This window comes from Bombina bombina, chromosome 3 (assembly GCF_027579735.1).
Source record: "Bombina bombina isolate aBomBom1 chromosome 3, aBomBom1.pri, whole genome shotgun sequence".
In the NCBI taxonomy this organism is placed as follows: domain Eukaryota; kingdom Metazoa; phylum Chordata; class Amphibia; order Anura; family Bombinatoridae; genus Bombina; species Bombina bombina.
The window spans coordinates 445,721,469-445,736,148 of NC_069501.1; the positions used below are offsets into that span (position 1 = coordinate 445,721,469).

The 14,680-nt window shown below is 43.5% G+C and overlaps 1 protein-coding gene across 1 annotated transcript in view; it reads right to left on the reverse strand.

Moving 5' to 3' along the window:
* Nucleotides 1-14,680, reverse strand: part of RSBN1 (round spermatid basic protein 1) — a 201,335-nt gene that overhangs the window by 17,810 nt on the left and 168,845 nt on the right. Inside the window, exon 6 of the mRNA XM_053706665.1 lies at nt 7,832-7,940. Coding sequence (XP_053562640.1) covers nt 7,832-7,940 — 109 coding nt within the window. The remainder of the gene's footprint in view (nt 1-7,831; nt 7,941-14,680) is intronic.

Below are 14,680 nucleotides of genomic sequence, written 5' to 3' on the forward strand. Positions count from 1 at the left end.
AGAGCTTTCCTTGGCTTCCACCTAAATTAAATGACTACAGCGTTTTTATTATTGCAAGAATATTTGTGTGCACGGATTTTGGCTGTGCTTTAACTGGTCGTGTACCATAAGAAGGCTAAATATTTTTATTGATTTTTATCCCAAATAAGGCAATTGTTTTCTGTTATAGGTTACCAATTTTTACCTTTGTATTCAGTTAGATAGTTATATTACCGGCCTATACCTTTATTCTGTCAGTTGTCAATAGTCTCTATAATGAATTACCGGCCTATACCTTTAAGGACTGACCTGTTTCTCTCGCAGGTTTATATCATTGTAATAGCATTACTGGGTTTATATAGTGGTTTACCGGCCTATACCTTGGGTAACTATCATAAAAACATGGCTGGTTTTTGCCTTAATGGGGGTATCACATCTAAGTTTAAGCACACGAGTTACCAGCCTATACCCAGATTAGGAGATAGAAATGTTTTACTTTGCAATGACAGGTTATGCAAACTTGTTTTCTAAGGTGGTTACCGGCCTATACCAAGTGAGCAATAATTAATATAGCAACGTTACTGATTTTGCAGGTTACCAATTAATACCAGTGAAAAGTTACCGCTAAAGACCACAGCTTGTTGCCTTTAGTAAAGTGCATATAAATACTGAGTTTGTTGGGATGGCAGTATGCCTTAATAGTTTTAAATTGTAAGATAACCCCTACACCTCCTTTAGTCTCAAACAACAGACGAGCTAAAATTTACAAATACAACCTCAGTATTTAAATGCACTTTACTAAAGGCAACAAGCTGTGGTCTTTAGCGGTAACTTTTCACTGGTATTAATTGGTAACCTGCAAAATCAGTAACGTTGCTATATTAATTATTGCTCACACCGCCAGGCCTACTCACAGATCTCAAAGGGGGAGAGGCACAGAACCTCAAAAAAAAAAAAAAAAAAATAATAATAAAAAAAAGGTCCCCTGGCATCCCCAAGACCTGAGGATGAATAACAGATCTTACACCTAGCCGGATCAGCCCAAGCAACGGCAGATCTGAAAGCAAGGGAACAGAAAGGAACCCCAAGACCGGCCCCCAAAAGGGCAGAAAAATGTACACAGTCACTTCAACCTAGAGACAATCGAGCAGTCGTTAGACCCAAGGAGATCTAGCAAAGCCACCCAACTAAAGTCTCAATGCGGAGCCAGCAGCTCCCCAGATGGAAAGGAACAAAGAGCAGACCAATCCCCGAACCAGATAAAACATCTGTTCCAACCTCCCAAACACAGGAGAGGCTCCTAAAAAAGGAACCACACCCCTGTAAGGAGGACAACGAGCCCCCTGAAGAGCATCAATAAACACCTGCCTAGAAGACAGGAAGTCGTAAGAAGAAGAACGGGAGAACACAAGGCCACATCACTGACGAACACGGAAAGACCCCTTAAAACACCATTGTGCTAGCACACATACCAGGCGCAAGAGTGACAGATGAGCAACCGCAACCTTCCGCTTGCTAGGCAGGAAAGCCCACCATCAGGTCACATTAGTTGGCTGTCCCAAGGGAACCGTGTCGTCCAGCACAAGACAAACCCTAAGTAGCCCCGGCTTTCAGTAAATCTGGCCAAGTTGTAAAACAGAACAGCCAGAACAAGGGCTAAGCCCAAGTACCCCAGAAACTGGAACCCGCAGGCCAGTCCTAGGATCATAAGGTCCGGTAACATCCCTCAGCAGGATCCAAAAAGAGAAAACACTGAGTAAAACCCTCGACAATCGGAAGATCAGGACAAGAAGCCCGGGCCCCACAAATGTTTAGATTAAACAATCTTCCAGGAACATAAATCACTCGTCTGATATTAAAAAAAAAAAACAGACCTCCTATGGAAAAATCCAGAATAACCCAGATAACAAGAGCAAGAAGCCCTTGCAAGTCCCGACCCAAAGGGAAGAGACCACCCCTTGCAGGAGCCCAACACTCCAAAGAGCCAAAGCCTCCCAGGCCATAAAAGGACACTAGAGGTAACAGGCGTCTAAGCAACATTAACATGATTGTGCTTGAAAAGCATGGCTAATCCCCCTTAAGAGACACAAGGGGCTGCACATTTTATCAACCTTGAAAGGAGGAAAGGCTGAGTAGACCTCGTCGGGGATCGAACTAGCAACCCTCGGTTTGCTACAGTACAGAGTAGCCACAGAATATTAGTATGCTGAGCTAGCTGTCCAGCTAGCCACAAGCTCCAGACACAAGGGGAACCATGAGGACAAGTCACATGAACAGAGTAACAGCAAGCCTCCACATCACCTCAGATTTAAAATCAGAGGCCAGTAAAACATGGGTTTGGATGCCACATGGATGGCAATACCTGAACCATGTGAGTGGAAAACCACTAGGACCTCTTCTATCCCAGGAAGGAGATGTAGAGTATTCCCAACACTGGGGAAGGACCTCTAACCAAAGGCCAAAAAGACCTCATTGTCTAATGTCCCGAAAAAGGGAACAACAAACTCCTGAAGGGAATCCAAGTCCCCCGAAGGTGACCCAATCTACAAGGAGAAACTGACAAAGTTCAAGAAGGTCTCAATGAAGAAAATAACCACTAAAGGAACAAGTCCAAAAAGGACTCCTAAAGGCAACACCGCCCCGACCAGTGGAAAAGAGGTACTAAATCCTCTAACCTTCCCACCATGTGGGAAGGAATACTCTAGGTTCCGAGGGTATCAGAAACAGAGAGTGACACAGCAAAATTCACTGACCCAGTCACCAGAGAGACAGCTATTTAAAGACTGAAACAATCCCAAGAGCTGCATGGACCCACAAGTCCTCTTGAGAATGCTTAGCTGAGACTTGTAAAACAAATAACAAGAAACATAAATAATAATGAGAGCACTCGGCACCCTAACCTGACCAGCAAGGTATAATAGGCGCCACGTGTCTGAATAAGCTGCGAGACAGAAGATCTGAAACCAAGCAGGACCAGCCTGCAACCAGGGTCAACACTGCCAAGCTGGCTAAATCTGCCCTCAGAGAGGGAGGAAGAAAAAACAGACAAACATGAAATTCATCTTAACCGGATAAAATAAAATGACAGGCAACCCGAGGTTTAACGCCCAAGAAGAACAGAAGATCCGCAGGCCAGCCTAACGGAAACCCTATTGCTCCAAAAAAACTGGGAAGGATCTCGATAACAAGACTTAAAGTAGATTACCTCATCACCCCATGTCTAAAGAGGTGAGCCATTCGAAGGAGGAGACTGATGAGTCCCATAGCCGAGAATGATAGGGCCCCCAAACAGCTCAAAAACGTGTCTGAGTAGAACACAAAGGCAGACCAGCCTGTAACGAAAGGAACACTCAGGAACAGTTACACCCGCAGGGAACTGCACATGCCCACCTGTGGCCAAGAAACCTGGGGTAATCGGGCACAAGCTCAATCACAAACAAACATCTGAACTTTGTAGACGAGCAAGCACCAAAAGCATGTAAAAGTGAAAACGTGTCACAACCTCCGGGGGGGGAACAACCCACCCTCAGGAGGAGGAAAAAACATAACCTGAGTTACCCGCATGTGTAGTAGTAGGGAGTGGTATGGAACTCGCCTACCGGAGGACAGGGCCCCCCGAGGCAGATGGCTAAGCAGTTCCTTGAATCCCCGAGCCTGAGGAACAAGGCACTCCAGGACGGCCTTAAGAACATACCTGACTGACCTGAGTCAATGGGGCCAATTCGCATTTGTCACAGGATGAAGAATCTGAATCAGAAAGTTGAACAATCTCAACATCAGCATCCTCCATAACTGGATAAAGGATACCAAAAAATGGACTATATATAAAACAATTTAAACGGCACCTGACACCCACAATGGCTTAGGCACTCACCACCTCCTATGAACCAGACACCAGCGGACTAGACGCCACACAGTGAGGAATGCGGAAATGGGATACCAGAATGTAAACACGCCCGGGCACAAGGTGAACCGTACAGTCCAAAAAAAGCGTGCCCAACCGTAAGGTTGCGTCACTTCGAATGGCCGTTATGTTCCAAAAAGCCACAAGCCCAGTTAACACTACACATAAGCAGACTGAATCACATAAACATGATTAAAGTTCAATAATCCCCCTCAGGAGATATTAACCCGTGATTGCAAAATACTAAAAGGAGTCCCACTGAGACCCTGTATTTTTCATGTGAGTTCGCAGGAACAAATGAGTTACAGTACAATCATGAAGAAGTAAAATGAAACGATCTTACCAGAATCTACGCCGTGGAACAGGAACATGGCCCTTCAAGTGTGAAGGATAGTAGCCTCGCCTCCGCCATGGACTTGAGAGAAGAAAGCAGGCAGCGAAGTTAGACAACATCGATTGCTTGTGGAGTGGTTAAAAATGAGTCAGGATGGTTTCGCAAAAAGACTCTTCCTGGGGGGATGAAGGAAGTGGGAGTATTTAAGCCTTTGGCTGGGGTGTCTTTGCCTCCTCTTGGTGGCCAGGTTCTTATTTACCAAAAGTAATAAATGCAGCTGTTGACTCTTTCCATTTATGAAGAAAAACTTTCATGATTCAGATAGGGCATGTGATTTTAAACAACTTTCCAATTTAATTTTATCATTAAATTTGCTTTGTTCTCTTGGTATTTTCTGTCAAAATACAAACCTAGGTAGGCTTATATGCTAATTTCGAATCCCTTGAAGGCCACCTCTTAACTGAATGCATTTTACAGGTTTTACAGCTAGAGGGTGTTAGTTCATGTGTGCCTTATAGATAAACTCCACAGGAGTGAACACAATGTTATTTAAGAGTCAGCACTACATGCCTGAAATGCAAGTCTGTCAAAAGATCTGAGATAAGGAGGCAGTCTTCAGTGGCTTAGATACAAGGTAATCTAATACAAATATATTAATATAAAAGTGTTGGTTATGCAAAACTGCATACATAATTTTTTGCACGGTATTTAAAGTGATTGTAAAGTTTAAATAAATAAGTGCCCGGCAACTAAAAATAATCTTAAAAACAAGGGGACTTTCATTCATTAAAAACTTTACAGACGCCTATTTTTAAAAATATTTACCTTTGCATTATGGTAAACATAACGCTGATCCTCCACCCGCAGATCGACGATGATTCGGCTGCCCCAAATCGTTGCATGCCTCACAAGGTTGACGCCAAAGGGGGCACACATCGATTGGAAGAAAGTCCAATTCGTCATCAATCTGCTAAAGAAAGGAGGATCTGCGGTAGGAGGATCGGCTTTATGTTTATCATAATGCAATGGCAAGTATTTTTAAAAATAAGCGTCTCTGGAAAGATCAATTGAACTCCCTGCTAAAATCCTTTAACTTAATCATTTCCTACAACCTTTGTTGCAGATGCAGTCATACTAGAGACTGTCAAATGCTTTCAATGTCCATACATAGTGGGTAATGATGACTGGCTGATCACATTGGATGTGACCTGTTTACACACTATTATGCCACATAAGCAAGGCATAGCAGCAATGGCACACACACTACATATCTGCCATTCAACAGGCAATTAAGAATGGAAAGAGTGAACCTGTAGCAAGGAATTTCCTTGAAAAAGGTCATAATGTGATGGACTTGAGATTTCTACTCATATGTCATTCCCCACCTAAGAAGGTGGGTCACAGAGCAAGGATATTTCTACAATGTGAATCACTCAGACTTAACACTATTCACCTATATGGACTCAATATGGGATGGGATTAGCACCTTTTTTTTAGTGTTATCTACTAAACATCCCCCTATTGTATAAAGATGGGTTTTCCATCCAGGCCTCCCTAACAGGCTAGATTTTCAGGATATTTACTAATCACCTGATTATTTCACCTGTGTGCCAGTTTTGAAAATCTTGCCCATTAGGGAGGCCTAAGTACTGGAGTTGAAAAACCCTGGTTTAGGAGTATGTTTCCTTCTAATAAAGGGAGTAATCTAAGCAAAGAATTGGCCTATATTGCAAATATGACTACATATTATTCTGTAATCTGGGTGAACATGCCTGTTAATAAATTAGTGATTTGTGTTTTTGTGCTGGGATCGGGTGTGGCGCTTGTTTAGTGAGGTGATTTCACTGAAAAGGTACAAGAGGGACTGGTTTGCTTTAGTAAAACAGTTTAATAAACTGGAACTAAAAGGAGCACAGGCTCTACACTAGTTAAAAACAGACTGGATTCAGCAGTCTTGGCAGAGACAAAGTTTGTATCCTTCATTCTGAGAACCCCAGCTGGGTTGGATGAAGGTCCAAGCCTGGGTAAAACAGAGCTCACACCAAGGCTAGGAACAGGTGCAGAGGACAAGAAAGTAGTGAAGTCAGACAGTGCGAGGTCAGGATCCACACAGAGAAGTGAAGTACAAAACCAGAATCCCAGTCCAAGGAGAAGGGGGTCAAAACAGTAATCAATTATTCTAGACTTCACAACTAAGGGGGAATCCAAAGGCAGAGTCAGAGTACTATCCAGGTCAAAAGCCAGCAGAACAAATCATAAGGTTCAGGAATCGCAAACAAAGATTGGCTCAATGTCAAAGAAAGGAGATGAAAGCAAAGCAGCCTTCAATAGTCAGAATCAGATAAGGAAACTACCTGCATCTGGCAGGCAGGTGGAGCCAGAGAACCAGCCAGTGCATGCAGCAGGTCACCAATAGACTAAGGACAATTGTTCAATTTTTCCAACTTTACCCACTGGTGCCCTAGCAGGGTATCTTTATAACCTTAGTGTTACTTATGCTTACCCAGGTACATTGCTGAAAGGTGTGTTGTCATAAAGACGTCATGATTTCAGGTTGTGATGGATTAACTTTTTTATGAGTATTTCTCTGTGTTTATCCATAACCACTTCATGACGGAGGCAACGGTCCACAATTAGAACATAGACAGGATGTCACTTGATCCTCACTGCAATCATGCGACTCCAAATGGCGCCGATTGCCTTCCTGGGGAACTGCCTGTTTTTTAGGCACATCCCCCAGTCAAATCCACCAGTGTTTTTAGAAGAAGGGGACCAGGACACCGAAAAAGACATTCAATGCCATCCTGAAGGCGTTAAAGCCAAGCGCTTTTAGGATGGCATGGAAGGTTCTAACGACATCTAGGGGTAAAAACACAGACCTCCTGTTACTTCCATTAAAATCTGCAATCTTTTTTTATATTCACACTTTCAGAGGTACCAGCTCCTATTGAGCATGTGCAAAGTACAGTATATGCATTTTGTGATTGGCTGATGGCTTGCACATGAAAATTGAAAAAGAAAAAAAAACTACTTATTTTAAATTCATACTAAGAGCTTTTTGATTTTGTCTTATGTGTTGATAACAATTCTACTATATTTAATGGTACTTTAACATTCAAGCACTTGTAAGGCAATATGAATTGCATTGTCTTCTTTGGCCAGTAAGAGCTGGTCGCTTTTCCCTGGCTTATTATGTCTTGTTTTATATTTTAGAGATTCCGCCCCTGACTGCTACCTAGTCTTAAAGGTGTATTACATTGATCCACCCATATGTCTATCAGACCTACAGTTCCAGAGGCCGTGATCATATCCACACTGACAAACACTTTTTACAAGTTGGTGTGACATCATTACTACTTGTATGTTATACATGATACACTACATAGCCATATAGATTTACAGAATTTCACTGTATCACATATGGGAACGTGCAATCGCTACACACTCAATATGGGTCTGCCTTAACCAAAGCTCATATAATAGATATAGCATCTGGTTAGTATAATGTGGGACGGTTAGCGGGTGCAATTATGTGCACAGGCTCAATCTTAGATGACCTGATTGGTTAGTTAGATATACATAAATAAATCACACAAAAAAAGTAGATAAAGCACCTGTGATACTGGAGGCTCATGGAGATCCAACTGCAGGCGCTGTACAACATGGGTAAAGTCTTCTGCATGAAAGCAAATCACATCTTTGGTTATGCGAGGTTGGTCACTCCTGGAGAGCACATAAATGGAAAATGAGCATATTAGATGAACTTCGTGATTAAATATAAAATAGACTACAAATTTCAATAAGCAGCAGCCAGCATATAAAAAATCTGTTTGAACAAGCACCACATTACTGTACATTAAACATTTATATTGGACCCCCCAAAAAAAACACAAAGCGAGTGATAATATATTCATAAAAGGTTAGGATGATTGGAATTTTCTTGCATGTCCCATTTATATCATACAAAAAGTATAAGGATTGGGGCTAGGGGCGGTGCATAGTAATGTTTAAGGACAACAGTTGTCCATCACCTATATAGGTGGATTGAGAGCACAAACCACCATTCTAAGGTATGATGATTTAATTGTATGGCCTTCACAATTATTTACTATCAGTATGAGGCAATAGTGTAAAAATATTGTAAGTGTTTTATTCTCCATAAAAGAGAAAACAAACCAATTAAAAAATGTTGCCTCTGTCATTTAAAGGGATAACAACCCAATTTTTCTTCTTCCATGATTCAGATAGCTACTTGAAATTGCATGCTCTTTCTAGTTTATCCCTATTATCAATTTTTCTTTGTTCTCTTTCTATCTTTATTTGAAAAAGTAGGAATCTAAACTAAGGAACTGGCCCAGTTTTGGTTCAGAACACTGGTTAGCGCTTGCCGATTAGTGGCTAAATGTGCTGAGCCAAAAATGGGCCGTCTCGTAAGCTTAGATTCCTACTTTTTCAAATAAAGATATCAAGAAAAGAAAGAAAAATTGATAGAATTGATAGAAGACCAGAAGTCTATAAACTTCTCACATGGCATCACACAAGGGTCAGATAAGCACATACAAGCTTATTTTTAGCCTTTCAATTAGAGATGAACTGTAAACTTTCTTGCCTGTGTTACAGAAGAGGTTCTGCTACCCTTAGCAAGCTTGAGAACTTGGCACCTGTTGCCTACTGGGGCAGAAGACACGAGGGAAGAGTCTTATAAAACAAATTATGCATACCTGATAATTTCCTTTTCTTCTGTTGGAAAGAGTCCACAGCTGCATTCATTACTTTTGGGAAAATAAGAACCTGGCCACCAGGAGGAGGCAAAGACACCCCAGCCAAAGGGTTAAATACTCCTCCCACTTCCCTCATCCCCCAGTCATTCTGCCGAGGAACAAGGAACAGTAGAAGAAATATCAGGGTAAAAAAAAAAAAGGTGCCAGAAGAATAAAGACGCCTCACGTAGAAAAAGGGTGGGGAGCTGTGGACTCTTTACAACGGAAGAAAAAGGAAATTATCAGGTAAGCATAATTTATGTTTTTCTTTCAAATTGGAAAGAGTCCACAGATGCATTCATTACTTTTGGGAAAACAATACCCAAGCTAAAGAGGACACAATGCCAAAACGGGAGGGTACAATAGGCGGCCCTTTCTGAGGGCACCAAGTCAGAAACCACTACCCAACAAAAACCCTGCTTCGTCCAAAGCTGAGAAAACTTTGAAAAGGAAATGCCCCAAGAGCACTGACCCGCAGATAGTCCAGAAGCCTAGCTAGAGGCCGCAAAATTGGACTCAGAGCCAACAGTCCTCCAGGAGACACCGTCACCCAACAGGCGGTCCCTTACCTTTCACCCCTCACTAATGAGGGGAAGACCAGTCTAAACCCCCAAGGGATAAGGCAAGGAAGAACCGAAGGGCAACCGAAAGGTCACCACAAAATCCATAAAAGGAAAACCCCCAATAGCAAGCCCAGCTCACAAAGACTCAAATGGGTCCTGACAGACAAGGGGAGGCTATGCCCAGACCAAGCAGAAACCAAAGGTTTAGGACCAGGCCTCGAACAGAGAAAACTCTCTCAACATCGTGCAAAAGCAACAAAAGAAAACTGAAGACTGAGTCCTCACATCATCAGAACTAAGAATACTATCGTATTCAGAAAAAAAAAAAAAAGGAGTGTAACAGACCCAGACAAAAAACCCCTGAGTAAAGAACACACAGCCATCATTAGGATGACCCAGAAGAATACTTGCTGTGAGGTAAAGAAAGAGAACAGATTGCAAAAGGAGAACTCCCAGACAGAGGACACACTCTAGGCAATCGAGCCACTAGACCTACACACAGGGCTCCATTAGGGAAAGCACGTAACCTCACAGAGACCGAGACACAGAGACAGAGAAACAGAGAGAGACACAGAAAGAGAGAGAGAGACACAGAAAGAGAGAGAGAGAGACACAGAAAGAGAGAGAGAGAGACACAGAAAGAGAGAGAGAGAGAGACACAGAAAGAGAGAGAGAGAGACACAGAAAGAGAGAGAGAGACACAGAAAGAGAGAGAGAGAGAGACACACAGACAGACACAGAAAGAGAGACAGACAGAGACACAGAGAGAGAGAGAGAGAGAGAGAGTGTGAGAGTGAGTGAGAGATTACACCCAGAACCCGAAGGTGAATGGTAACCCGGGACCCTCAGCTTGTAAACCCAGGGGGCTAGCTACAATGCCAACCTAGATCCCGAAGAAGACAGCGCATCTCAGAACCCACTCCCAACCAAGCCAGCCCAAGCATCTGTAGGTCTTGAAAACAGGGAAACAGAAAAACCCCAACACCAGCTCAAAAACGAACGGAAGAATGGCCACAGCCATCCCAACAGAGCACGGGTGCCAACCCGACTCCTTAGAACAGACAAGGCCGTAGACCCAAAAGAATCTAACAAAAGGCCCAGCATAGTCTCGACACAGAGCCAACAAGACTCCAGATGGAACATAACAACCCATAGAAAAACACCCTCTCTCAAAGGTTAACTTTCAGTTCCAACTTCCTGAAAGAGAATCCCTAAGAAAAGGCACCACACCTCCATAAGAATGAGAATAAGCCCCTCACCCTAATAAAAGGGATCGGGCCAGAAAAGCAGAGCACCTGCCCACAAGACACAAAGCCACAGGCTAAAGGAGAGATCAATCTCCAACTCAGATGAACTTGGAAGAAATCCCCCTAAGGAATTAGCTTGCTAACACACATCCAATGTGCAATAGCTGCAGCAGAGACACTGCAAACCCATTCACCTGCAGAGCAGTGATCCATAAGGTTACCACAGCAAGCTGACCAAGGGAAACTGACCCTAAAGGCGTAAGTCAAGCCCAAAAAGCATCAGCAACCAACCGTGACCAGGTCAATTAGTCCAAATAAAAAGGACAGGAACTGGGGAACCCCGAACCAGCCCTAAAGCCAAAAAGTCCAGCAACAACTCCACAAAGGAAAACACTGAGCGAAGCCTCAGCAACCGGAAGCACCAGGGAGAAAACAGATTCAAGCCCCCAATTGTTTAAACAATATTCGAGAACGTAACACCCCGTCTGATATAAAAAACCAGACCACCGGGAGAAATCAACGCAATATCCAGATCAACCCGGATAACGAGATAACTCGCAAGTCCCGACCCAAGGAAGAGACCACCCCTTGCCAATGTCCAATGCTCCAAAGGAGCTAAGGCGTTAAAAAGTTGTACAACAACACTAGAGCCCATAGACTCGCAAACAGCCGCAGGACAACCAGTAAGGGGATACCCCAAGGCCAAAATCACTCGAGCAAAGGCTGGTCTCCGCATCACCTCCATACAATCAGAGGATCATAGAGAGAAAAGGACGCACAGCATCCCCAGCTCCGAGCAGAGCCCAAGAAGACCACACCCAGTGCCCCTAAAAGGGAATGACCATATCCCAGAGGGGAACCCAGGTCCCTGAAAGGAGACCCAATTCACATGGAGACAATAGAGGAAGACCAAAAGGTCTCATAAAAACAGCTAGACAGTACACTGTAAACGTGCAATAGCTGCAGCTGGTCACATTCTGCAACCCATCCGCTGCAAGGCAGATGAACTACCCAATAAACTACTAGCTGCTGAGGACTAAGTCCAGAAAGACAATTCCCAGGGCGACAAAAGAAAAAAGGCCAAACCCCCCAACTCGGCGGCAAAATGGTGCAAGCCCACCAACCCTCCACTACATGGGAAGGAGCTCTAGGGTCTGACAACCCCAGACACGAGAGAGAGATGCAGTGGCACTCCACTGACCAAGTCATCCAAATTGAAGGCTATAAGGACAGACAATCCTTCCTGCCTCACGGACCCACCGGTCCTCTAGAATGCTTAGTTGAACACAGAGGATGACATGAGCACTCGGCACCTCTACCGGACCAGTCAAGCAGAGCGGCGCCATGTGTCGAACAGATACCAGACAGAACTGAACCCAAACAGGACAAGCCCGCAATCGGGGTTCTAATCATCAAGCTGCATAAATCCTCCTCCAGAGGGGAAGAAGGAAAACCGACAGCACATCCTATTGGATGAAAAGAAAATACAAGGCAACCCATAGGTTAACGCCCAAGAAGAAACAGTCCTACTGCAGTACCAGCCAAACGGAGCCCTGATCTTCCAAAAAAACTGGGTAAGATGTCAATACATGGACAATCGAGAGATTACATCATCCCGACGTCTAATGAGGTGCGCCACTCAATGAGCAGACTGAGTATTCCTGTATCCGATAAGGATAGGGTCGTTCAATAACTGAAAAAACATATCTGAGTAACACGCGAAGGCACGCAATTCTGTAACGAAAGCACAACACTCATGGACAGTCGCACCCGCAGGGAACTGTACAGTCCAAGGTGGAATACCCGGGACAGCAGGAGCAGGGAAGGGAAGGCACCAACCTGTCCTCAAACTATTCAATTTAGGAAATAAAGGTTCATCAGGCAATATGACCTCTGGAACCCCTGAATTCGCCAAAAACTTCCTTTAGAAGAAGCGCAAATTCCTAAAACTAAAGTCTGGTTACTCCGCAGCTGGAGGTTGAGAGGCAGCAGACTCCGACCCAGAAAGTTGATACTCTGAAGTCTCCGAAAGAACCGCATCCTCGGATAACCCTATCACTTAAATCCAAAAATTATCTGATGTACTCTGGGAAGGAGTGCAGTATGTAACCCTTCGCTTGCGCTTAGCACGGCGAGGAAAAGCATTAAGGCCACAGACACTGCAGTAACGTCCGGAGGAAAAAAAAAAAAATAAGATAGGAGGATCCGCAATGCCACGGGAAAACTGCATGTGTATAGAGATAACAAAGTAGGGTACGCACCTCACTGGACGACAACTCCTCAGAGGTGTACGACTCTGTGGTATCAAACATGTTTGTTTGATATTATCACGGCATATGGAACATAATTGAGAGGGGGAACTAGGGCCTCCTTACCATATAAGCAGGAATTATTCCTTAGGAATAGAGGGAGTGCCCTCTAAAGTAACAATCCTCCATCGCTAGTGCAATAAACAGAGAACTAGATAAATAAAACATCTTATTTTATTCAAAAAGCGGCACCCTTATACCCCAATGGCTGGGGCACTCACCACCTCCTATGACCCAGACAGTACAGAGATTTATGACTCCCCTCTGATAGTCCAGTCAGGAAAGAGGGAATGAATCACATAGTGCACAATGCAGGACTGACCCTGGTATGAGAGAAAGCGCACCGAGCTTGTAAATTGCATGGCTCTTAAAGTGAAAGTAAAACCTGTATGTTCCATAACAGCCTATGAGCCTAACATCTCACACATAAAGCAGCATGAAATCAAATAAACATATAAGATTATTATTCCCCCTGTTCAATAATCCCCCTAAGGAGATATTAACCCTTGCTTTTGTGAAGATAAAAAGGTGCCACACTGTGACCCTGTCTTCTGTGTTAACATTATGTAATAAAAAAATGAACCGATCTTACCAGAATCTACGCCATGGAACAGGAACATGGCCCTTCAAGTGTGACAGGTTAGTAGCATCGCTCCTGACATGGACCTGAGAGAAGAAGCAGTCTGCAAAACTTGTCAACGGCGATTGCTGTAGGAGCTGTTAACATGAGTTAGGATGGTGTCGCAAAGGGAAGCTCCCTCTGCATCTCAGGACTCTAACATTCACCCAGGCCCTCAAGTTGAGATGCTTATAGGGCTACTTAAAACTCCTGTCCCATTTGCGAAGAATAGTACCCTCCATAAGAGACAAAACAAATTCTGACACTTCTCTGCCAACCTCCTGGGACGAAAGGCAAAGAATGACTGGAGGATGAGGGAAGTGGGAGGAGTATTTAAGCCTTTGGCTGGGGTGTCTTTGCCTCCTCCTGGTGGCCAGATTCTTATTTTCACAAAAGTAATGAATGCAGCTGTGGACTCTTTCCAATTAGGAAGAAAAAAAAATGTATGCTTACCTGATAAATTCATTATGTGAGCCCATAAGCCCTAGGAATTACTGTTCCTTACCACTAAAAAGAAACCCCAGAACCTCTATACAATCCCTCCCACCTCACTGGCAACTCAGTCTGACGTATAGCCAAGCCAAAGAGGTAGGAAAAGAATCAAGAGAAAATCGGAAAAAATTGTGTGTAAGGAATAAAAAAAAAAAAAAACACAAAAAAATAAAAACACCTGAAAATGGTAGGTTCTTGTGGACTCTCACCACCAGGAAAGAAATTAATCAGGTAAGCCTAAATTATATTTTCTTTGATACAGGTAGTGAGAGTCCATGATACATAAATCTTGGAATTTAAAACCTAAGCAGTGAAGTCCACGAGTAATGAAACATAAAAAAGGGTGGGATTTAAAAACAATAATCCCCCTTCCAAAAAAAGGGGCAAAGCCAGGTCATAAAAAAAAACAAAAAAACATCCTGAGACAACTGCCTGAAGGTCTTACCTACCAAAGGCCGCCTCAGAAGCAAAAA